The sequence below is a fragment of the Saimiri boliviensis genome, chromosome 11, assembly GCF_048565385.1.
Source record: "Saimiri boliviensis isolate mSaiBol1 chromosome 11, mSaiBol1.pri, whole genome shotgun sequence".
NCBI lineage: Eukaryota > Metazoa > Chordata > Mammalia > Primates > Cebidae > Saimiri > Saimiri boliviensis.
The window spans coordinates 11359857-11386594 of record NC_133459.1 but is presented as its reverse complement, the minus strand read 5'-3'; the positions used below and the strand labels follow the sequence as shown (position 1 = coordinate 11386594).

The window sequence follows — 26738 nt, the reverse complement described above, 5'->3', positions numbered from 1 at the left end:
GTAATTTATCTTTATAAGTCTACATTCAAGTGATATCACACCACATCACATATAAGATTACAGTAACAGACTTCATTTGCCCCCTTCAGCCTTTATGCTATTGTTGATAAGAATCTCACTTACTTTAAATAAGAAGAAAATAATCTTATATATTTACCCCGATAGTTATACAGGCAGTGCTCGACTTACGACCACGGTCTGGACTACAGAACAGTCGTAACACGATTTGGTCGTTAAGTTGAGTAGGCTATATGTAAGTTGAAATGGTGCACGCGGAGATGATAGTGCTGCCAGAAGCTGGTCCGCACTGTCGTATGCCCAGCTGGGCAACGTTTGCGCTGCCAGACGCAGAGCAGTCGTGGCTAGTGACTGTGGTCGTAAAGTTGAATGGTCGTAAGTTGCATAGGTCGTAAGTCGATCAATACCTGTAATTTCTGGTATTCTTCATTATTTTGTGTAGAACCAGACTTCAACCTGATACTACTTTTTTTCCTTCTGCCTGGTGATGTTCTTTTACATTTTTTCGTGGCATGGGTCTGCCAATACCTTTCAGTACTTTAAAGATGTTGCTCACTGCCTTCCCACTTCCATTGTTCCCAAAAAGGAATCTGTTGCCATTCTTATCTTTGTTCCTTTCCACATCTTTTTTTTTCTTGTTCCTTTGCTTTAACACTGGTTTTGAGTAATTTGATTATGATGTACCTTGGTACAGTTTCCTTCACTGCTGTGTGCTGTATTCCATCCAGTACAGTTTTCATTACATTTTAATCTCTACAAGCTTTAGGGTTTTGTCTTCCATATTGCTACGTAACCTCTTCAACATAGAGAATACAGTTATATTAACAGTTTTAATGTCCTCCAGAAAGTCTAACATCTGTGCCAGTTGTGGATCAGTTTTGCCCGATTATTCTCCTCATTATATAGGAAGTTTTCCTACTCCTTTGCATACCTGGTAATCTTTGATAGGATGTCAGATATTGTGAATTTTACCTTGGTTGGTGCTACTGTTGTATTCCAATAAATCTTCTTGAGCTTTATTCAATGATACAGTTAATTTACTTGGGAAGAGGTTGATTCTTTCAGATCTTCCTTTTATGATTTCTTAGGCAGGTCTAGGGCAGTGCTCAGTTTAGGGCTAATTAATCTTGAAGGCGAGACTCTTCAGACACTCTTCCCAACATCTCAAAAATTCTTAGTTTTTCCAGTCCAGCTGGTGGGCATAAGCACTACTCCTAGCCCTATGTGGGCGGCAGGCACTGTGCCCGCTGATCCTTTCAGATGGGTGGTTTTCTCACACACATCACTGAATACTCTGCTAAATACTCAAGAGGAACCCTCTATAGATCTTCAGAGTTTTTCTGTGCAGCCCTCTATGCCCAAGTGTACTGTCCTGTAAACCATAGATGCCTTGGTCTCTCTAGACTCTAAGCTCTGTTAGTTCAACTTCTCTGCTGTACTAGGTACCTGCTCAGGCTCCCCTCCCTGGAAACTTTCTCAAGTTGGTAAGAAAGGGCAATTACAGGGCTCAGTTCTTTTGTTTCCCACCTCTCAGAGCACTGTCCTTCATTGTCTGATGTCTAGTGTCTGAATCTCGTTGTCTTATTTATCTGGATTCTGGAGTGGTTTCAGGTGAGAAGGTAAATTTAGCTCCTGTTACTCCACCTTGACCGAAAGCAAAGTCCAGTTCTTTAGTTTGTTCTCTCTATGACAGACGTCAATTCCTCCACATGATGGTTAGATGACTTCCTGCTGTGTTTTCTATTGCCAAGATGGTGAACCATGGGTCACCTTCCTCTATGCCACCTTGACTGAGTTATAGTGGAATTCTGCTGTATGTAGAAATTTTTTTTTTTTTTTTTTTTTTTTTTTGAGACGGAGTTTCGCTCTTGTTACCCAGGCTGGAGTGCAATGGCACGATCTCGGCTCACCGCAACCTCCGCCTCCTGGGTTCAAGCAATTCTCCTGCCTCAGCCTCCTGAGTAGCTGGGATTACAGGCATGCGCCACTATGCCCAGCTAATTTTTTGTATTTTCAGTAGAGACGGGGTTTCACCACGTTGACCAGGATGGTCTCGATCTCTCGACCTTGTGATCCACCCGCCTCGGCCTCCCAAAGTGCTGGGATTACAGGTTTGAGCCACCGCGCCCGGCCGTATGTAGAAAAATTAATGAGACGAACGTAGGTAGAAACAACTATTTCATAGAAGGATTTTGGGAAGGCCACCAGATATTTCCTCCAAAATATTAAAATTCTTTGAACATCAAACATTAGATCTGGTTGGGTGATGAGCATGAAAACAAGGTGATTAACAGCTGTGGAACTTCCCCCTTACCTGTACATCCTGTATGCTGAGTTCAAGCATGTGATTGGTTGCCAGCTGTGTATAGTGCACATTGATTCCTGTAAGACTTGCAAAGACCAGTTCTTCTGGGACTTTATTAATTAAGGACAACCCTATGCCACCTTCTAACCTCACAAGCACCTGAAAGGAAAAGAAAATATGGTACCCTATTTAAAACATAGCTCATAGCAACCAAGAGAGTAGAAGAAAATAAAGCAGTTAACATCCCTCTACTCCCTACCTCTCAGCAAATGGAAACTACTCAGGGGAGTCCTATTATCTACCTGGATGGCTCAGATGCCATCATTCCCCTGGAAGCCTTGCCTTCTGGGCATACCCTTCACTCCAGCAACTCCAGGGTATGTGATGATACCTCTATCAGAGGACTGATGACGTTCTGTATTTCATTATAGAAGTCTAATTATTTGGGAATGTTTCACCTTATTTGGGATGAAAGCTTATCATTTGTTGTCCACTACACCTCCATAACATCCAACACAGTGCTTTACACATAGGCATTTGATTTTTTCAAAAATTACTAAACGAACATCAAATAAATTTACTTTTTCATGTTCACCTCCTCTTCCTTTTCAAACTTGTCACTCTCCAAAAACAGAGAAAACAGAAGAGATGTCAGAGACGGCTACAGCAAAAACCAAAACACTGTTTGTCTTAAATCTTACTGAAATTCAAATAGTTTAGCTTCCTTTACTGTAATCATAGTTTAGCAATGCTTGTTACATTCTGATTCCATATAAACTTTATTGTCATTTATATAACACATTCACACATTCGTGTTGTGATAAACAGTAAACACTGTCAAACATAACTCATATTTAGAATCATACAGGATAGAAAGAAAGAAAGCAGAAGGTCTAAATTACCACCAAGCAAAATTCTAAAAAAACTGATGATCAAAGAAACAAATTTACAATATTTAGACCTTACTTCCAATTCCTGTTCTGTATCTGGATTCTTTAATTTTTGCAGCTCTTGCTCGGTGACAGGAAGTTCATCCACTTCATATGAACGGTCACTTTTCCGTTGGCAGAAATCTGTAATCTGAAGTCAAATAAAACACCACATGAAGATGATTCACTCTTCCTTATTGAAACCCATTCTAATCCAGGACAACTGTGTAGGTCAACAGTCACTACATAATCAAGAATCCTATGGAAGGGAATGGTTTCCAAAGCACTGCTAAGGTAAACCCTTATGACAAATTATCACCTGGAGTGCTCTAGTTGGTCCATCTGGGATGACTCTGATGGCTAACATTCCAGAACCAGGTCTCATTTTTTGATTAATAAATTGTTGTTCAGGTGGAACTGGCCCCAAAAGCTCCATGGAAGTGTCAGGACCCAGAACAACTTCAGCACCATCAAACAAACCAGAAAGTCCTCCTTTGGCCTAAAAAACATCGGGGTAGAGACATGCAAGGAAAGACGGTGACTTTCACGATTTAACACATCATTTCAAACAAGTTACTAAATTCACATTCTCCTCTGGAGGGTCATGATCAACGTGCAACAAAGCCTTTACTATTTGTTCAGCTTTGCAGATGACGAAAAACAGTAGGATTACTTGAGTAAGATGAAAAGTTATGCTCATAAATTTGGGTAATCATGAATAAGAGATAATTTCATGAATAGAGTCTATCAGTTTAATTCTGCCTTTTACTAATACTAACTTCTTGTCATTAAAATAAACTTCTAAAAAAAAGTAGGCTGGGCGCGGTGGCTCAAGCCTGTAATCCCAGCACTTTGGGAGGCCGAGGCGGGTGGATCACGAGGTCAAGAGATCGAGACCATCCTGGTCAACATGGTGAAACCCCGTCTCTACTAAAAAAAAATACAAAAAAAAATTAGCTGGGCATGGTAGCACATGCCTGTAATTCCAGCTACTCAGGAGGCCGAGGCAGGAGAATTGCCTGAACCCAGGAGGCGGAGGTTGCGGTGAGCCGAGATCGCGCCATTGCACTCCAGCCTGGGTAACAAGAGCGAAACTCTGTCTCAAATAAAAATAAAATAAAAAAAAAAAAAAAGTAGACAAAACTAGTTGTTTGAGTATTCTCACTAGAGTTTGCTTAAAAATCTGAAATATTCTGAAAATAAAATAATTATTATAATCATTCAGCTTTCCAGTAAGAGGCAAATTCTAGAGTTGAAAACCTCCCCAAACAGGCCTATGGCTGGACAACCTACCCAAATACTCAAAAGATGGTGTTTCTTCTAGAATGGAATACAGTGTTGAGAATGTCACCTGGTACCCAGTTTATTCAGGCTGTTAAAAGAAAAACTTCAGGCTGGGTGCAGTGGCTTATGCCTGTAATCCCAGCACTTTGGAAGGCTGAGGCAGGCGGATCACCTGAGATCAGGAGTTCGAGACCAGCCTGGCCAACATGGTGAAACTCTGTCTCTACTAAAAATACAAAAATTAGCTGGCCATGGTGGCAGGTGCCTGTAATCCCAGCCACTTGGAGGCTAAGGCAGGAGAATCACTTGAACCTGGGCCCAGAGGTTGCAGTGAGCCGAGATCGCTCCATCGCACTCTAGCCTGGGCAACAAGAGCAAGATTTTGTCTCAAAAAACAAAGAGAGAGAGAGAGAGAGAGAGAAAGAGGAAAACTTCAGCCAAATTAAATTTAAATGAGTTTAATTAAGCAATAAATGATTCGCAAACTCGCCCCCAGAATCACAGCAGATTCAGAGACTCCAAGGGATGCCTCATGGTCAGGACAAATTTATAGACAAAGAAAGGGAAGTGACGTACAGAAATTGGAAGTGAACAGCTGGATCGGTTACAGGTTGGCATTTGCCTCATTTGAACACAGTCTGAACACTTACTGTCTATGAGTGGTTGAAGTACGGCTGCTGTGACTGGCTAAGACCAGCTATTGTTACAGGCACATACTCCTAAGTTAGGATTTCAATCTTGCCTGCCTATTAAGCTAGGTTACAGTTCATCCACAGGGATTCAATTATACAAGTACGGAGTCCTTCTCAGGCCATATTTAGTTTGCTTTAACAAGCGTTTGGAGAGAAATACCTTCTTTCTCTATATGCCCCAGTCAAGTCTACAGGAAGATGGTTGTGGGAAAGCAAACACAGGCTAGAGAAGACAATGGCAAAGAGCATCTAAATCCCCTCTGTTAACTTTTAGATACTGAGTAATGAAAAGCAAACTCTGAGCAGGGTTTATAGTACAGGTTTCAACACAAAGAAAGCTCTTTATAGCTATGATACGTTTAGAAAGAAAGAACATACACAACCTAGTAAGAGCAGTGTCAGAAAATGTTTTAATGTCTTCAATGACTTTATTCAGTATAGTAAGATTGAAACAAGCTTACTTTCCTAACCAAAACACATTCTGCTCTGCTCAATACTGTTATTATAGGGTCACTAACAAGCAGGGAAATGATGAAACAGATTCACAAAACAACAAACAGAAAGAGATTTTAAGGAAGAAAGCTCCAAGAGCATTGGAATTACATGGGCTTTAGAAACAAACTAGAAGTGAAGTCAGGGTCAGACATGAGACCCACCAATTATAACAAGCCCTCTTTGCCTCTAGAAGTTTGAATTGTATTGCTAATTGAAAATCACAAATCCATTCCAGATGTGTGCTACATATAAGTAAGCACTTTGTCTTTGATGAAAAAAGCTCAGGGCAATAGAGATAAAGAAAATAAATCTCACCAAAAGCAGTCAGAGGCTCCTTCCACTTTTGCTAACCGCCCTGGAGAACAATCTAAGTCTGATAGTCTCGTGTTTCCCTTTTGTGTAAACCCCAGGCTGGACAGAACTGCACGCACAATGGCAAGTGCTATTTCCCTATATGCCCAAACCTCCCAGACACCTTCCTACTTCTCCGACCCCTGTTCTCATTCCCAGCCTGAAGCCAGAAAGGGAGGAAAATCCAAACCCTTGGTAATTCGCCAAACACATATTTGCCTAGAAAGTGCCTGGGAGTTTATCATGAGGTAGACTGGCTGAGAAGACGACAGAAGAAACTGTCCAACAATCTTCATTCTGACATTTGCTACAACAATTAAATGCTTACTTAGGCAGAAATGAACAGAATCAAGAGCATGTAGATGCCTGATGATTGCTCACCATCTCATAGAACTCTTTACAGAAGACTTGCAGCTATGACATTAACTTCACAGGTCTAAATCTAATTCATCTAACTCAGTGCTGGACTTTTAGTTACACGTTCTTTCTTTTAAAAGTTACACAGGTAATATATATCATCAAAGAAAAAGTCCAGGTAAGCCATGAAAAAAAAAGCCTCATTATCCAGGGCAATCACTCTTAACACATGTTCTGCATACCATCTCCAAGAACTTTTCCCATGTAAATATACACAAGTGCACAACAAAACGTTCTTGACTTCCTTCTAACTAAAATGGAATAGAATAAGTGTTTCTCTGTAATTAGTTTTCCCACTGAACAATTTTATCATATATAATTGAGTAGAGACTTTGTTTCAAAGAAGGCTCAGCCACTCCTTGCTGCAACTGGGGATCAAAAACAACTGACCTGGACGACCAACCCATGTAACCCACACGTCAGTTTTCCTTCTCGGAAACTCCACGTCTGAGTTGTACTTCGCCTGCGGTCAGGCTTTCTTAGCATCAGAGGCTCATATCTGGAAAATGGAAAGTACGATGAACCACGAACCCTCTGAGTCAACCGTTTCATGCCCGAAAAGAACATGACAATCATGGCTTTGCTGTTCTTCCTTCTAATACCCTCCACCCTTAAAACCGAATGGGTAGTTAGCTCGAATCCTAGGGCAGTTAGGTATCTCTCGATAAGAAAAGAGGAATAAAGCAACATGGGAAAAAAATGAAGAGGGGACACAAAGTAAGACATGAAAGATTTCATAATACACAATAATACAGCTTCTCGCATTCTCAGAATAGCAAGTTCTCATGCAGTATTGAAGGAGTATCTGCTAAATATATGTAAAATCTTTCCAACAGTCTTTTTCCTGTTATATTTCTAAACTCTTTCTGTATTAACTTGTAAGGCATCTAAAGTTTTTCTAGAAATAAGGTATTAACTGAAAACAAAAACACTGATTTTTATGGAGAAACTAAGGCACAGGAAAATAAAGTAACTTACGACAACTTAAAGAGTGGATTTGAATCCAGGGATTTACTCATAAAAACACATCTGATTATTCTCTTAATAACTGATTTCTGCTTTTGAAGGATTTAACAAAGTCATTAAAAAGATGTAAAAAAGAAACCACTTCCTCAGAATAAGAGTGGACTGGAATTTGGGTGAAAGAAATACTCACTGTTCATATCATACCCATTTTACTGTTTGAAGCTTCTTAACATCTGCATGGGTATTGTCATCATAGCTTAAAAAAATTAAAGGGAAAGCCCAATACTCATATTTGGGAATATGACAGGTTTTTGTCATTGAAAAAAATACACATTTTTTTTTGCCTTTTTGTTTTTTAACTACTAAGCCAGCTAAATTGAACTGCTATAACACATTTTTACTTCATTTATAGAACTCTTGGTCTTTGGTATAGATTTCCTCTGAGTCTGAATTTGAAAGCAATGAGCTTGAATCACAAGTTACCTAGAAAATTACCTGTTGTCAGTCACTGCAGCGAGACCAGCAATATCTAAGATGGCAGACCCCTCAGTGGAGCGGGCGGCTAAGGGCTTATTGGGGTTGTGAGGAACTGAAGAGCCCTCATGGGCCAGCATTCCTGTTCCTGTCATCCTCCATAGCTGAGAACGCTTTCCTGGTTCCTGTTAAGTAGATACAAGCAAAAAGGGAAACAGCCATTATGTGTGGCCAAGGTTAGCTCCTCACTTCAAGAGCTTCCTCTAGGGCTAAATAGTTCTCATGCAAGAAGTTGACTTAGATATTTTCCACATTCAATAAATTAATTCAAACTTCCATGGACATCTATCCCTTGTTGTTCTTAGGATGAAATATGCTAACCTCTTGAATCAAACAACCAAAAATAACAAATAATGTGCATTTTAACAAATGTATTCTTTTTATTTATTTATTTATTTTTATTTATTTATTTATTTATTTATTTTTGAGACGGAGTTTCACTCTTGTTACCCAGGCTGGAGTGCAATGGCGCGATCTCGGCTCACCGCAACCTCCGCCTCCTGGGTTCAGGCAATTCTCCTGCCTCAGCCTCCTGAGTAGCTGGAATTATGGGCACGTGCCACCATGCCCAGCTAATTTTTTTGTATTTTTAGTAGAGACGGGGTTTCACCATGTTGACCAGGATGGTCTCGATCTCTCGACCTCGTGATCCACCCGCCTCGGCCTCCCAAAGTGCTGGGATTACAGGCTTGAGCCACCGCGCCCGGCACAAATGTATTCTTTTTATAACGTATTTTTTTTTTTTTCCATTTTAGAAACTAGGAACAAATGGCTGGGCAGTATCCTACACTAAATATATTGCCATGATCACTGCCATTCCAGATGGCGACACTCCAGTGGCCTTATCTTAAAGAAGAGTGAAATTACATAAAGAATAATATGATATTCTCAATGTCTGACTTTCAGAATTTACCAGAGGTCTTCCTCCTCGTCCCCAAAGTTTTTAAAGAAAGTTTACTATATTGATAGTTTCCAATTTTCATGAGCTGACTATATCTAAATGTTAAGCTGGTGGCATTCAAAGGTTATGCTAATTGATTGCTAGCAATACTTTTTTTTGAGACAGAGTTTCGCTCTTGTCCCCCATGCTAGAGTGCAATAGTGCCATCTCAGCTCACTGCAACCTCTGCCTCCCAGGTTCAAGCGATTCTCCTGCATCAGCCTCTCGAGTAGCTGGGCTTACAGGCATATGCCACCACACTTGGCTAATTTTTATATTTTTATATTTTTAAATTTTATATTTTGCCATGTTGGCCAGGCAAGTCTTAAACTCCTGACCTCAGGTGATCCACCTGCCTCAGCCTCCCAAAGTGCTTTGATTACAGGCGTGAGCCACCATGCCCAGTCAGATTGCTAGTAATTCTAAATATATTTTCTCTTTAGAAATATTTTGTAAAAAGCAGTTGGGCTTCCAGGTCAATTATGAAAGTCTATATCCCATTATATACTAGAAGTCATAATGCTTATCGAGAACTTACTGTGTGCTAGGCATTGGTCCATAACATTTACATAAAAGAACTCATTAAGGTCAGGCACGGTGGATCATCACATCTGTAATCCCAGAACTTTGGGGAAGTCAAGGTGGGTGGATCACCTGGGGTCAGGAGTTTGAGACCAGCCTGGCCAACGTGGTGAAACCCCATCCTACTAAAAACACAAAAATAAGTCGAGTGTGGTGGTGCACATCTGTAATCCCAGCTACTCAAGAGGCTGAGGCAGAACTGCTTGAACCCAGAAGGCAGAGGTTGCAGTGAGCTGAGATTGCGCCATTGCACTCCAGCCTGGGTGACAAGTGTGAAACTCCATCTCAAACAAAACAAAACAAAAAAAATCCCCTCATTTAATGCTACAATCGAGTGACATATGCACTATTACTATTCCTAGTCACAGATGAGGAAGTTAAAGCTCATTGAGATGAAGTAACTTCCCCACAGTGACATAACTAGTTAGGTGATGGGTCCAACATCTGAATCTCTGCAGCCTGATTCCAGAGTCAGCATGCTTAACTGCTCTGCTATGTTGTCTCTCTAGCACAATCTGTATCGTTCCTTTTCAGTCACAGCTATACTCCAGCTAGACCTGTCAAGATCACATACGCCTCCACCAGGCAGGAACTCCTCCAGAGCAACAGACACATCAGGGTACCACAAAGTCATTTTCATGCTACCTGTGGCTGGATAGATAGCTTTTCATCACATTCTACAAGGTAAAAACTAACAAAGTAGCATGAACACTGGAGTCAAAATGCCAGGATTTGAGATCCAGCTGTGCAATTTACGAGCTGAATGACCCTGGACAAGTTACTTAATCTCTTAGAGCCTCTATTTCCTGATCTGTCAAAGAGAGAAACTGCCTCATGGTTTTTGTGATAAGTGTAATAAACGTAACGTGCTTAGCACATGCCTGGCACCAGGTAGAGCCTCAATAAATGTTTGTTGTGTTATTATCATTACATCTCTTTACATAGTACTTTATGTACATTATCTTAGCTAATCCTTCCAGCAAACCTGGGAGGTCAGTAGAAAAATGAAACTCTGAGAGAAATGGGGGAAATACCGGATACTATATATCTTTAAGTGGCAAAGCCAGAACTAAAACCTAGAAAGACATCATGTTCTTTCTGCTGGGTGCTACTGCCTCCTCTGTCTGCAAAAAGAGACGAAGCTGAGCTGCACGTTCCCATCTCTAATTCCCACATGCTTGCTTCTCTGTTCACAATAAGAGAATACCTCTCTCCATAGCACCAGAAACAACTGGAAAAGCATCTCGGTTATCCTGCAGATGCTACAGATTGGGAATCAATACACAGAAACCCAGGTGGGATCAAGTTTCCATACTGGGATTCCTCTACTGCCTGCCCATTTGTACAGGCTCATCATAATTTGGAAAATACCTAAATTTCCACTTGAAAATATGAGATGCACCATTCTCCTTCCAGTTCCCTTCCTCACTTCCCTAATAATTCAGTCCTAAAATCTTTAGATGGGACTGTGGAAGGCAGAACTCCATGAGGCTTGTGTATGTGTTGGGGATGGGAGCTGTGGTGGCCCAGTGTGGACTTGTTAAAGTGCATGTAGAACAAAGAAGGCATTCACCTAAGTAATGGGGCAGCCCAGAGCAGGGACTGAAGCCAAGGTGGAGGTTTGGGAGGGGCCTAATGGGAGCATCAGAGAGGGAGGTGAGGTGGGTATTTCTGCAAAGGGCAGGGTGAGAAGGGGGCAGGGCTGCCCAGTACATGGAGATCAGAGCCCAAGCACGGTAACCATGGTGTGAATACAGGACATGGGACAACTGCGGTGACGGAGGATGCGTTACATTCAGGGTAACTGATCCAATCAATAAATATATTCTTAGTGTTGAACAAGGGAAGGACAAATATACAAAGGGACAAAATTAGAAAGAACTTTGTCATACTGGACTAGAATCAGAAATACTGGCGTGAACTGCTGGTTTTTTATATAGAGATATAGAAATAAATATGTATAGTATACAAATATTTATACATATTTAAATATTTATACATAAAACACACATATGCATATTTGTGCATACATAGAAGAAAAACCCCTAGCTCTGTCTTCTGAGAAAGCCTGGGAACCACAACACCACAACAGCAACAAGTGCACCTGATTCATGAATCTCAGGTTTCTAAATTCCATTCTCTGATGGAAGGGATGCGGACTCCAGGGAGAAATGGCCAATTCCAGGAATGGTGCAGGGAAAATATAAGATGGGCCCAGGATAACTTGCTGTGTCAGAAAGTAAGGAACTCAGGGCACATATCAAAAGGACACAGAAGGTTAAGGGAGCTTCCACTGGCCAAAGATGAGAAAAACTGAGCATCAAAATAAATAATGGCTGGGTGTGGTGGCTCACGCCTATAATCCTAGCACTTTGGGAGGCCGAGGCGGGTGGATCACCTGAGGTCAGGAGTTCGAGACCAGCCTGACCAACATGGTGAAACCCTGTTTCTACTAAAAATATAAAAATTAGCCAGGAATGTTGGCAAGTGCCTGTAATTCCAGCTACTTGGGAGGCTGAGGCAGGAGAATCGCTTGAACCCAGGAAGCAGAGGTTGCAGTGAGCTGAGATCACACCACTGCATTCCAGACTGGGTGACAGAGCAAGACTCCTTCTCAAAAATAAATAAATAAATACTGATACAGGAACAGATAACACACTGAATAAAACAGCAGCCCATACTCTCACTCACACACACACACACACACACACACACACGCGCACGCACGCGCATAAACAGAAAATATGATGACAAATAGGAAATTCATGTAGTCTCAAAGTACCACGCCACAAAATCTTGACTAATTATAAAAAGGAAAAAGAGTAACTTCACTTCTTAGTGGAAAAGGCTATCACACACCTTCTTAATCAACTGCAGCAAGTTAACATCACCAGTAAGGGGACAATCAACATCACAGCCCTACTTTGGTAAAGTTTCCGTCAATTTTCTGGAAATTTGAGATTCCTTCCAAATAAAAAGTAATAAAACAAAAACCTAAAATGTCAAACTTTCTACACTTGGGTTTCCAACTGAAAAGGAGAGGTCTATTTCTTAATGGCAATTCATACACTTTTAGCTAATTTTTAATGTTCAACCTAACTCTTTATCTACTCTCCTATTTACTAGTTTTCATCCTTATCAAGTGAAATAACAGAAAATGTTCTATAAGTTATAAAATGTTATATAAAATGTTACAATTATTGCTACTTAATTTTAGAAATTTGTTCTTGTCTACTTAACAGTCACCCAGCCCTTAGTAATTCCACATATATTTATTGTTCACGTTTTGCTGATCACATCTGGTGATCACATCCCCCTCCAGAAGTCATCTTACTCCTGAGCTGGTACTCATCCACCCTAACACTGACCTGGAAACGCCAAGAGGCCTGGGTTCCACACGACAAGCAAGTCCCTATGGCCTCATCATGAAACAAGGACTCTGACTGAACTGGGTGATCCTGAGTCCCGTCCAGTACTAAATGCCTCATATTCTAAACTCTGACTGTAGGCTCTCTTACCTTCTTCTTTAAAATGACTCTTTGTGTCTTGGGTGAGACATCCAAGACGAGCTCCGCACAGGTAATGGCCTTGTTGGAAGCCACAGGCCTGGCTGTTCCCTCCTGCAAGCTAGAATTTAAAATTAAAAAATATCTATATTATATATACATACAGGTGTACATACATACTCACACATGTATTCAAGTATTAATATGCAAATGCCTAAAACTTTTATTAAAGAAGGAAATGCTTTAAGGCACAGAAGAAAAAGTCTGACACAAGAGCAGGAATATCAGGGTTGCATGTTTCTCCCTACACAGTTCCAAGATTCATCTCTCAGAAGACATACGTTGACATTTTTCTTTTAATAATTTTAGTGACATAAAATTCAAATGTAAAAGTATAACCATATACCTTTACAGGCCCCCCCGCCCCCCCAAAAAAGGCAAGAAGTTTGGTCAGGCATGATGGCTCATGCCTCTAATCCAGCACTTTGGGAGGCCAAGGCAGGTGGATCTCTTGAGGCCAGGGGTTCACGACCAGTCTGGCCAATGTGGTGAAATTCCGTCTCTATTAAAAATGCAAAAATTAGCCAGTCATGGTGGCATGCCCCTGTAATCCCAGCTACTCAGGAGGTGGAGGTATGAGAATTGCTTGATCCCAGGAGGCAGAGGCTGCAGTGAGCCAAGACTGCACCACTGCACTCCAGCCTAGGTGACAGGATGAGACTCTGTGTTACCCTGCAAAAAAAGCAACAAACAAACAACAACAACAAAGACCAAGCCAGACAATTCAAGGGACCAAAAATTAGCTTTACTCTGCCAAGCAGATGATCAGCATCATTGCATCCCCAAGTCTTGGCAAGAAATCAGAGGTCCCCTTAGGAAGAAAACAAAGGGGTCATAATCGACCCCCTCCAATTCAATCATGTTACGTTTCTCTAAGGCTAAAGAATCTTAAGCTTTATGGAATGCTGCAGCCTGGCTGTACTTTGGGATGTTTGGATGTTTTTTATTTAGATTATTTTCCTCTATTAACCCCTATTAGGAAGAAAGAAAAAGAAAAAAAGGTAATGGATTAATTCAGAGTTAAAAACTAAGTCTTCATGATACCAAAAGCACAAGCCATCTGTTTCCCCCAAAGCAGATGAATTATATGTGATCAATATGAGAAAACTGTGTGCTTGAAATCCAAAAGTAAAAAAACTCACAAAAATAACGGGAGAAAAAAATTGCAAATCGTATATCTGATAAAAGAGACTGACAGATAAGAACTCTGACAATTCAACAATAAAAAGGCAAATCACTCCATTTTAAATATGCAAAGTATTTGAATACACTTTCTCCAAAGAATAAACACAAATGACTAAAAAGCGCATGAAAAGATGCATGACATCATTAGTTATTAAGGATGCAAAGCAAAAACCACAATGAGATACCACTTCACACCCAGTAGTATGGACATCATTTAAAACAAAACAAAACAAAACGAAACAAAACCAGGCATGGTACAGTGGCTACACCTATAATCCTAGCACTTTGGGAGGCTGAGTTGGATCACTTGGGTCCAGAGGTTTGAGACCAGCCTGGGCAAAACAGTGAGACCCTGTCTCTACAAAAAAATAAATAATTTTTTTTTTTAAATTAGCTGGGCATGGTAGTGCATACCTGTGGTCCCAGCTACGACAGACACTGAGGAAGGAGGACCGTTTGTTCCCAGGAGGTTGAGGATGCAGTGGGCCAAGATTGTGCCGCTGCACTCTAGCCTGGGTAAAAGAGTGAAACCTTGTCTCAAAAATAAAAAACAAAACAAAAACCAACATATGTTGGTGAAGATGCGGAGAAACCAGAACCTCTGTACATTGTTGGTAGGAATGTATGATGCTTTAGCCACTGCGAAAAACAGTACGGCAGTTCCTCAAAAAGTTAAACATAGAATTATAATAGAACCCAGCAATTCCACTCTTCCGTATAAAGCAAAAGAATTAAAAACAAGTACTCAAACAAATATATGTACAGGCATGTTCATAGCAACACTGTTCACAACAGCCAAAATGTAGAAACAACCAAATGTCCACCAACAAATAACTGTATAAACAAAATGTAATATATACATAAAATAGCATAGTATTCAGCCACAAAAAGTACTGAGTACTTTTCAGAAAAAAAATGAAGCACTGGCATATGCCACAATGTGTATAAACCTCAGAAATGTTATGCCAAGTGAGAGTCCAGACAAAAAAGGTCAATCCTATGACTCCATTTCTATGAACGCCCAGAACAGGTCAACCCACAGAGACTGAAAGCAAATGGGTGGCTGCCTGAGGCTGGAGACAGGGAGGAATAGGGAGTGACTGCGCAGTAGGTTTTGGTTTCTTTTTGGTGTGATAAAAATGTTCTGGAACCAGGCAGAGGTGGTGGTGGCACAACATTATGAATGTACCAAATGACACTCAACTGTTCACTTTAAAATAGTTACTGTTATGTGAGTTTCACCTCAAAAACAAAATTAAAAAAACTATTCTTCCTCCTCATTTATTCCTTCCAAGAATGCAAAGAATTAGTATCTAATATTCTCCAAAAGATGGCTCAACCTCTTAGCACAGCAAGATTATTCTAATTCTGCGGTTAGATTCTGCACACCAAGATTCCAGGAACTTCTCTTTATATCTGTTCCATATTGGTTCAACCCATTAAGCCCATAATCCTCCACTAGGATTCTTCAGTTAAAGAGCTTAGTAACTACTGGAATTTATAGAACATAAGGAGAAAAACATGACTAACAACCAGATTTAGATTTGGTTTTTCAGGCATTAAACCTTAAGCATCTCCCACTGTTAAGTGTCATAATCCTTAAAAACAAATTAACAGCAAACAAACATATTGACTCAATTATAACAAGATAAACATCCTAGCATCATCATTACCAAAGGGAAGGTCAACAGACAAAGAAGGAATGGTTATCTCTGCAACTTCAATTATTACAAGTGAAATCTGGACTGTAAGCAGATGAGAGAGATAATACAAAAACCCAGAGATTATTTTCTGGGCCCCAGGCATGTATATAAATCTTACTCATATGCAAAAATGTTCCAAACATTTTGGAAAGGAATGTGACTTTAAATGCCATGTTCATCAGGTGATTTATATTTGCAATGTTAAAGATTAAGCCATTTTCCATTTCTTCACAGATACACTTTAAAATTGGCCCTGTAACTTCAGGACAGAAACAGTAAGCTGTATTTACATGTGGGTAGAATGACTAGTTTTTGACAGCCTAGTGTTTTAAATCTCTGTGTGGCAAACTAACAGGAAAATTAAAATGAGCTTGATATTCTTCACCTGACTTTTCTAAATACAACTAGTCAAACAACAGTGAAGATTATAATTCTAAGGCATTGGAATTTGTGTGAAATTAAGCTACTAAATTCGGCTTTAGGTGAATATTAAGACAGACCCTTGGGTGTCTGCTTAATCAGTATTCTCAATGGGGTGGGAGAGGAGAGTGAGAATGATGACCTGAATAATTATGATGATAAGTATCAAAAAAGGAAAGAGACAAAGCATACTAATAACTAATAAAAAGAAAATTTAAATACTAGAATAAATTCTTGGGAGAGATCTTTAACAAGAGAAGAGGTTTGACTCTTCGGATAAATTTTAATCTAGCCAAAAGACAAGAGTTTAAATTACATGACCTCTTAAGACAGACACTGAGCCTAGGATTTGGTAAAGAATGAAAGAATCTGCCGGGCGCAGTGGCTCATGCCTGTAATCCCAGCACTTTAGAAGGCCAAGGCAGGCGGATCACAAGGTCAGAAGATCCAGACTATCCTGGCCAACATAGTGAAACCCTGTCTCTACTAAAAATACAAAAAATTAGCTGGGCATGGTGGCACACGCCTGTAGTTTCAGGTACTCAGGAGGCTGAGGCAGGAGAATAGCTTGAACCCAGGAGGTGGAAGTTGCAGTGAGCTGAGATCGCACCACTTCGCTACAGCCTGGTGACAGAGTAAGACTCCATTGCCCCCCCAAAAAAAAAAAAAAAAAATCTCCTTTGTACTTTGGTCTCCTGAGAAACTGTTTAACATTTAAAACCTGTTAATAATTAGAACCTTCTGCTTTATAAGAACAGTAATTTAATCCAGAATTACCCAGAGAATGTGTATGTAGCAGCAATATAAATGAAATTTTCATAATAAAGCTGCCGATTATCCTGGAAATCATTCATGTTGCAGTTGATCTCGGAGGACCCTGCCCCTTTAACAGTCAGAGTGATAAAAGGTGGCAAGGTGGGTTCGTCCCAGGCATAATCCAATGAAGTCATGGGCTTCACTTCAGTCCGGAGCCTAGGTTCAGCCACGCCATGCTGAATAAAGACAACCGGGACCTAGAGTGACGGCAGGGAGGACAAAGAGGACTTTCATTCAGAGCGGAATTACTGAAAACTGAGTCAGTGCTTCCTAGATTTGAGTTCCAGATCTAGGGAATAAACCCCAGTGAGGTTCATCATCTCACCTCTTCAAATGTTTCTAATCATCTCACACATTCAAAAAAACTCACTATCTAAAGGACATGTGACACACACAACACACACACACCCTACTGAATGAAGGGCTTTAAAAGCTTTGCCAAGTCAAATATCTAGGGGGAGCAATTCTATCCTTTCAATGGCATCTTTCTAGCCCAACTCCCCATGATATATTTTAAATATAGGAAAAAATAAGAATTTTGGAATGTGGCTACAGATCATCACATTTAAGACCTATTATTACTTGAAGCCATAATTAAAACAGAATCTAATGATTTCCATAATGACTTTCCTGAAAAATTCACTAAAATGGCCACTATAACTAAGCAACAGTAGAGTTGCCCATTCTCATTCCACTGGATAATCCAATGTCTTTCTCTGTTTGTATATGTCTACAGAAAGGACAGTGTCAATCAGACACTCTAGTTAAAATAAATAAATCTGGGGGCTAAAAGATTACTTCTGCATGGACAAGGCTGCTCAGCAATCAAAATAACTAGCAGAAAACACCTCTTAAGGGTAAGGATTTCTAAGGTTGCCCAGATACAAAGAACCTATCCCTCAAATGCAAGTTTAAAATAAATTGTTCCACTGTATTAAGGGCAGTACAAACTCCCACACGTGTAACAAACTGGCTCTCAACTCTACTTGATACCTTAGAAAAGTTATCAATTCGGAAAGGAGGAGGTAACTGATCTGTGTCACTAAATGAGATTCTATACGTAGCTCCTCGGAGAGTAATTTCCACTCGTAGGAAGAAGCATTTTCCCAAGGTATCCCTGCAGGACAAGGAAACAAAAGAGGCTGTATAAAACACAGGAGACCATCTGCAATCCACTTACTTCTCATATTTCTGACAATCATGACACTGTTTGGGCCTCAGTCAATACCACTGAACTTACAGCCCACTGTGTGTTCTTCAATCACCTTAAAAAAGAAGAAATTGGCAATACGATTACAAAATGGTAATTTTCTAATTCTCCTACTTCTTCAACATATATACACTGATATTCTGCTGCAAAGAAGAAAATGGAAGTCTGTAATGTATGTGTATGTATATGTGTGTGTGTGTGTATACATTTACATATAGATAAACCGCTGAAGGAAATGGAAAGCTTATCTTTACAGAAAAGTATCAGTGAATAAATGTAGAAGAAATTAGAGAATTAAAAGTCAGCATTTTTGGCTGGGCATGGTGGCTCACACCTGTAATCCCAGCACTTTGGGAGGCCAAGATGGGAGGATCACTTTAGCCCAGGAGTTCCAGACCAGCCTGGGCAACACAGTGAGACCTCATCTTAATTAAAAACAAAAATCAAATAAGTAATTTTTAAAAAATCTGCATTGCAACCACCCATGTAATAAGTGATTCAAGAACCACTAAACCACCAAAAGGTTTTTGGGAAACAGAATATTCACTCAGTCTTATTCCCTCAGTGGATTATTCTTATTTACAAAGAACAAAGGAAACTTCACAAAAAAGAGGCCTGCTAGATACCACCTTAACCAGGTGATGCACAACTTACCACCACCAATAATGAGACCAACAGACATCCTGATGTGATACAGTGGGAAACACACAGCATTGCATAGCCAGCACAGCTATCAAAAATATCTGACCCAAATCTGCAGACACGAAATCACTGCTCAAATGCAGAAAATAGGACATTCTATAATAAACTAGCTTGGAGTTTTCAAAAATGTCAATGTCACTAAAGACAAAACAGGCAAAGCAGGACTACTCTAGATTAAAGGAGACAAGAGAATACATGAGCGAAGTAAAAGAAATGATCCTTCACTGGATCCTAGATCAATGGGAAGGGAGCTGCTATCAAGGACATATTAGTCATTGATTCGGTCTATGAAAACCATTTATTAGAAAACATATCAAGGTTAAATTTCTTCAGTATGTGATAAAAGTATTATATTTAATTAGAAAAATGTCCCGATTTTTAGGTGATAAGTGAAGTTTTTATGGCTTAAGTATCACGACGACTTTACTTTCAAATAGTTCAGAAAGGGAAATGTATGTGTGAAGAGTGAAAATGTAGCAACATGTTGAAGACTGGTAAATCTAGGTAAACAATATAGGGATATTCATTTACTACTCATAACTTTCCTACAGTTTAAATTGTTTCCAAATGAAATGTTGAGGGAAATAAATGAAATAGATGGCAAGGGTCTGTTCTCAGTAGTTTAGGACTGCACATTAAAATCATTTCAAAAGGATTAACAAAAATTACACAAGTCATCATCCCCCTCTATTTTTTTATTTTTTAAATAACCATGAATTCTTTTTCATTCAATTCAAAACGGGCTTCCAATTCTCACACAACAGATAGGGGCTGCCTTTTTCCAGGGAACAGATAAAACAATTGTGATTTTAGCTATAGAATCCCTTTCCCCTCACCACTCCTTGCCCAAATAAAATCTCGCGGGTAACGCATTATGTTACCGACGAAAGTGCTGGCTGAGGTAGGGATAAGAGTGCTAGAGCCCTACCCAGTAGGCTCCCTTGGGCACTAGAGTGATGTCCTTAAAATCAAACAGCTCCTAAAAAAACAGCATGAAAACCACTATATCCAGATGCAATTCACACTAATAAAGGCCAGGGCAAAGTATAATCAAGAAGGGCTCACCACTCAATCAGATAACACATTTAAAAGTCAAATATAAATACTATTTTGGGGCCAGGTATGGTGGCTCACACCTGTAATGCCAGCACTATGGGAGGCCAGGTCAGGAGGATCACTTGAGGCCACAAGTTCCCGACCAGCCTGGGCAACATAGTGAGACCTTGTCTCTACAATTTTTTTTGTTTTCAAATAGCCAGGCATGGTGGTGCATGCCTGTACTCCTACCTGCTCAGGAGGCAGGAGGGTCACTTAAGCCTAGGTGTTCAAAGTAACAGTGAACTACGATTGCACCACTGCACTCAAGCCTGGGCAATAGAGCAAGCCTCTATTTCCAACAAAAACAAAAATAAAACGACTATTTTGAAGAATTATTTTGGATCATCCATTGTTAAATTATCATATTTCTGTTCTTTTGTAATAGTGTTCTCAACAGAGAGCTGACCATAAAGTATAAAAGATTAAATTTTGCTTCTAAACATGTTCAAATAGAACTGATTTAAGATTCTTTAACTTCAAAAGCATTTAATGAAAGAAACTTTTTTTTTTTTTTTGAGACTTTTTCTCACTCTAGAGTGCAATGGTGCGATCTCAGCTCACTGTAATGCCTCCCAGGTTCAAGCGATTCTCCTGCCTCAGCCTCCTGAGTAGCTGAGATTATAGGTGTGCGTCACCACACCTGGCTATTTTTTGTATTTTTAATAGAGACAGGGTTTCACCACGTTGTCAGGCTGGTCTTCAACTCCTGACCTTGTGATCCACCTGCCTCAGCCTTCCAAAGTGCTGGGATCACAGGAGTGGGTCACTGAGCCCAGCCTGATGAAAGAAGTTAAAGACACAACTGAAAAGGCTGGGTGTGGTGGCTCATGCCTGTAATCCCAGCACTTTGGGAAGCCAAGGTGGGTGAATTTTGAGGTCAGGAGATCGAGACCATCCTGGCCATGGTGAAACCCTGTCTCTAAAAAAAAAAAAAAAAAAAAAAAAAAAGACACACCTGAAAAGATTTCCCATGATCAGGGACTGGAAAACATAATTTTTAAGATGTCAATACCACAAAACCCTATGGATTTAATGCAATCTCTATCAACATTCTAACAGCTTTTTTGCAGAAATAGAAAAATCCATCTTGAAATTCATATGGCTCTAAGGAACTTTGAATAGAGAAAACAACTTTGAAAAAGAACAACAAAGTTGGAGGTCTCACTTTTCCTTATTCCAAAACTTATACAATGCAACTATAATCAAAACAGTGTGGTACTGGCATAAAGACAGATAGACCAATGGAACAGATTAGAGAGCCCCGAAATAAACTTTCACATGCAGGGTCAAATGATTTTCAACAACAGTACCAAGATCACCTAATGGGAAAGGAGAGTCTTTTCAATAAAAGGTGCTAAGAAAACCAAATATCCACATACCAAGAAATGATGTTGCACCCTCACCTTAAGCCATACACAAACATTAACCCAAAACAAATCAAAGACCTAGAAGTAAGAGCTAAAACTACAAAACTCTTAGAATAGGAATTCCTATAATTCAAAACAACCTAATTCAAAAATTGGCAAAGGAACTGAATAGGCATTTTTTTCCAATTAAGATACACGAATGGCCAAAAAGCACATGAAAAGATGCTCAACATCACTAATCATTAAGGAAGTAAGAATCTAAACCATAGTGCAACACCACCTCACACCCATTATACAGAGGCAGGAGGATCACTTAAGGCTTGAGCCAAAAACAAAGCAAACAAGTGTTGGTGAGGTTGTGGAGAAAGTGGAACCCTTGCGCACCAGTGGCAGGAAAGTAAAATAGGGCAATGACTGCGGAAAACTATGGTGGTTTCTCAAAAAATTAAAAACAGAATGATCATATATTCCAACAATTCCACTTCTGGGTCTATACCCAAAATAACTGAAAGCAGGGTCTTGAACTGACACTGGTACACGTATGTTTGTAGCAGTTTGTGATAGCCAAAAGGTGGAAGCAACCCCAGTGTCCATTAATAGATAAATAAACAAAAATATTAACATGAACATTGACAACATTATGCTAAGTGAAGTAAGCCAGTCACAAAAAGACAAATACTCATGATTCAACTTACATGAGGTACCTAGAGTAGTCAAATTTATAGACAGACAGTAGAACATGGGGGCCAGGGGCTGAGGGGAATGGGAATGAGGAGTTAGTTGTCTAATGGGTACAGAGTTTCAGCTTTGCAAGATGAAAAGAGTTTGGGGAATTATTTGCATAATAATGTAAATGTACTTATACTAGTTAACTGTACACTTAAAAATGGTTAAGAGAGTAAATTTTATGTTATGTCTGTTTTACCACAATTTAGAATTTTTTAAAATAAATTTTTAAAGCATTTGATGAGAGCAGAAAGAAAGTTTAAATCATCCTGGGCTAGTTAAGGCTCATTTTGGTTGTTTTATTTATTTATTTTTTTGTTTGAGACGAAGTCTTACTCTGTCACTAGGCTGGAGTGCAATGGTGCAATCTCAGCTCACTACAACCTCTGACTCCCTGGTTCAAGCAATTCCCCTGCCTCAGCCTCCCAAGTAGCTGGGATTACAGGCATGTGCCACCGCACCCAGCTAACTGTTACTTTTAGTAGAGACAGGGTTTCACCATGTTGGCCAGGCTGGTCTCAAACTCCTGACCTTGTGATCTGCCTGCCTCGGCCTCCCAAAGTGCTGGGATTATAGGCGTGAGCCACCGCACCCAGTCGGTTATTTTTTCTTAACAAGGACTGAGTGTTACCGGGTTAGGTGTAGAAAGCCAGATGATTTACTAGAACAGCTTAAAACGAAAGAAGAGTTTGTATAAATATGTCAGAATGTACAAAAATGTTTATAATGAGCATTACCATCTAAATGCAGACCTTTCAAAGTTGCAGGTAATCAAATATGAGCTCAGTGTTACTCTTTGGATTAAACAGCAATTACACCATAGTCAAAACTGGCAACACCTCCTTTAGTTTATTCTATCAAAATATGCACTCATATCCCTGGACTTTGCAAGTTCTAAGACCTCTGTCTGAGTCAGGAATATATGTGCCGATTTTACAAAGGCAATAAGGGCTTGTTATCAGAGTTTTGCATCTCAAACAGAGGCTACTTTTTTGTCTATATTTAGAGTCTCAAACTTACCTCATGTTGATATGGAAGGAATTATTCTTGTTGACTTCAAAGCCTCCAGACCAAATACAATTGGGAACATCCATCAGCCTGACGCACAATAGCTGATCATAGTCATTCCGAGGCCAGTGGAACACCACACTGGAACCAGGAAGGGTGGAAATGTAACCTTCGGGATTGGCTGTTCCCTAAAACACATAGGATCACAGGCTTTAGTCAACAAGTCGATTCACAACAGCAAGTGTTACGGAATACCTACTCTGAGCCTTATCCTCTATCAGGAACTATCTGAGTACCAAAGGCACAGAGTAGTTACTCATATCACAGAACGTACAGTCTTCACGGAAGATGACATTAAAACTTGTGCTATTAAACAGGCACTCTCATCCTTCAAAAGCAAACTGCTCACCTGTCCCCTGGCAAATTCTCTCTGTGCAAACGCAAGCTTGTGAGATGACTTATTATCTAACAGATAACGGGGGGCAAAGACGACCATGCAGGTATCAATGTATCGACCTCGGCCTTTCTTGACATCAATACCTACAAATAACAAGAACCACTTTTATGAATTAACCATAAAGAGAGAAAACTCTTGGTCTGACAAATAAATAACCTTCACAATTACTTAGTTTCTCTTAGAAAATAACTATATCACCCAGAGAGGATACTGAACCTTCTAGGAGTGTAATGAAAATAGCAACAGTACTCAAAGTGTTACTCCTTATTCCCATTTAGGCCTTAAAAAGGTTCAGGGGCAATATCAATATCCCCTTAATTCCCAGTTTCTTCACACAGTATATACCGTTTAATAGCAACTAAAACATGTAAGTTTCCAGTCACGTATACCTTAGATTTCCATTTATAAAGGTGAATACTTAGAACAGTTTTACATGATACTTTTTTACTTACAACTGGGACACAGAATTTCCTTCTAGGGAGCCTGCCACTTTTACAGGATATAGTGGAAATTTCAGATTACTTAGCTGGATTTTGTTATCTTCTAAACTCCACTGACTCTTCCCTAGTATTTTATTTTGCCCGTTGCCCAAGAATCCAGCTCAAACATAATGCTAAGTATTATAGAATTTATTCATGCCCAGGCACAGTGGTTCACACCTGTAATCCCAGTACTTTGGGAGGCTGAAGCGGGTGGATCATTTGAGGTCAGGAGTTCAAGACCAGCCTGCCCAACATGGTGAAACCCCGTCTCTATGGAAAAAACAAAAATTAGCCAGGTGTGGTAGCACGCACCTGTAGTCTCAGCTATTTGGGAGGCTGAGGCAAAGAGAATCACTTGAACCCAGGAGGTGCAGGTTGCAATGAGCACAGATAACGCCATTACACTCCAGTCTGGGTGACAGTGCAAGACTTGTCTCAAAAAATAAAATAAAATAATTTATTCATTTATAAAATAAATGTTTTCAGCACCTACTATGTACTAGGAGAAAATAACAGAACAGTCCAAAGGAAATCTCAAGACACCTGGTTCCAAATAAAGAAAAGCACCAAATTACTTAGAAACTGATAACAATTTTCAAAAGTAAAAAAATTCAGTGGGATGAATTATTCACTCTTTCATTCAGACAGCAAATATAGCAGTGACATTCAAGGCACTGGGCTAAGCTCTGTTCACCCACTGATAAAAGTATTTATCATGGAAAGAGTAACAATAACAATAATAATTACTGATCTTTTTTTTTTTTTTTTGAGACGGAATTTCGCTCATTACCCAGGCTAGAGTGCAATGGCGCGATCTCAGCTCACCGCAACCTCCGCCTCCTGGGTTCAGGCAATTCTCCTGCCTCAGCCTCCTGAGTAGCTGGGATTCCAGGCACGCGCCACCATGCCCAACTAATTTTTTGTATTTTTAGTAGAGACGGGGTTTCACCATGTTGACCAGGATGGTCTCGATCTCATGATCCACCCGCCTCAGCCTCCCAAAGTGCTGGGATTACAGGCTTGAGCCACTGCGCCCGGCCTAATTACTGATCTCTTAATACAGGCTAGGCCCTCTATCAAAGGCTTTACATTGAATCCTCATAACAACCTTCTAAGTCAGCTATTTTAATTATTTCCATTTTACAGATGAGGAAGCTAAGGCATGGAAAGCTAAGTAACTGGCTCTATGTCACACAGCTAGTACGTGGTACAGCTGGGATTCAAGTCCAGGCAGTCAGCCTCCAGAGTCAGCACCCTCATGAGGCTTGCCTGTATTGTGATGGGACATACACAAGGTCCCCACTCCACTCAGCAGTCACCAAGTATCAAGAGAACCGTGAAAATAGAAAACTCCAACTTAGGATTTGACGACCAGGTGTCCTAGATTTCTCAACATAATTCCAATTATAAATATTCCAATCTGTTAATGTCATAATTCACTTAAACTGGCTTGAAAATTCTGATGTTCCTTTAATAAAAGCCTTGAAAATACTTGTAAGACTGAGAAAAATCACACACACAAATCTCTCTGAAACTCCGTGTCTAAGAAATGCTATTTAATACTAGAATAGGGAGATAATGCCCTATGACTTCCTTCTGTGACATACAGAGAAGCTTTCATTGTCAGAAATAAACATTATCATAGTTAGGTGGTTTCTAATATAAGTCTGACTACAAAAGATGTATCTAATTTAATATTACAAAAAGAGTCTAGGATGCTCTGAAACAATACAGACTCTCAATGTTTGGAAAAAGGTGGGCCCTGGGAAACCCCTGATAAATCAATAAGCTGATAATATCAAGAGGCACACAATCATTCTTTTTGGAGGTCTATGTGAAGCTAACTGACAAGGCTGTCCCTGGCTTTTCAGTTTGGACTGTGCTTTAAACTTTCCTGATAGGGAGCTAGTTATCTATCCTATTCTTCAAAATATTCAAGCAGTAGATTCCACAAATTCCCTTGTGGGAATATATGGCAAAAGTTCATGATCCTCAAGAATTATAAAGTCCTATCTTAGCCCACTCCCTTTATCCCTTCCCTAGGTGCAACGAAACTCAAATCAGTCTTATCCCTCAAAATACATGCTACGAGCTTTAGTGAATGCTCCCAGCTTATCAGTTTAAACGAGTAAACACTGCATATTACGGGTAAACACCACCGCATATGTCTGATTAGTCTGCTCCATTGGCCTCTGCAAGAATTCTGCGGTTCTTAGTGCTAGCTGCTTTAAAAGGAACAAGCTCCTCCCGCCTCAATTTGTCCAACTACAGCTTCCAGCCACCCTGTGATAGTTTGCTTTGCAAAATACATCAAGGGCAAAATACCCCAGCAGAAAGCCAAACTCAGCATGAAGCAGCCTTTGCCTATTCAAGGGGTGAAGCAAACCAAAGTGAGAAAAAGTTAAGATAACTGTTCTTGTGCTACAAGATCAAATATAGTTTATTTCTTTTAAAAATCTTAATGTCAACTTTAAAAAGACAGTTC

General features: G+C 39.9%; 1 protein-coding gene across 7 annotated transcripts in view; it reads right to left on the bottom strand.

Moving 5' to 3' along the window:
- Positions 1 to 26738, bottom strand: part of VPS13D (vacuolar protein sorting 13 homolog D) — a 304733-nt gene that overhangs the window by 133537 nt on the left and 144458 nt on the right. For all 7 annotated transcript variants that reach the window (XR_012512316.1, XM_074380077.1, XM_074380076.1 and 4 more), the window contains 10 exons: positions 23724 to 23854; positions 23327 to 23502; positions 18197 to 18320; positions 17165 to 17400; positions 13032 to 13140; positions 7953 to 8116; positions 6882 to 6990; positions 3572 to 3751; positions 3290 to 3403; positions 2333 to 2482 (listed from right to left, as the gene is read on the bottom strand). Coding sequence is in view for 6 of the 7 variants with exons in the window: in XM_074380077.1 (XP_074236178.1) it covers positions 2333 to 2482; positions 3290 to 3403; positions 3572 to 3751; positions 6882 to 6990; positions 7953 to 8116; positions 13032 to 13140; positions 17165 to 17400; positions 18197 to 18320; positions 23327 to 23502; positions 23724 to 23854 (1493 nt within the window). In the remaining variant the exon portion in view is untranslated. The remainder of the gene's footprint in view (positions 1 to 2332; positions 2483 to 3289; positions 3404 to 3571; positions 3752 to 6881; positions 6991 to 7952; positions 8117 to 13031; positions 13141 to 17164; positions 17401 to 18196; positions 18321 to 23326; positions 23503 to 23723; positions 23855 to 26738) is intronic.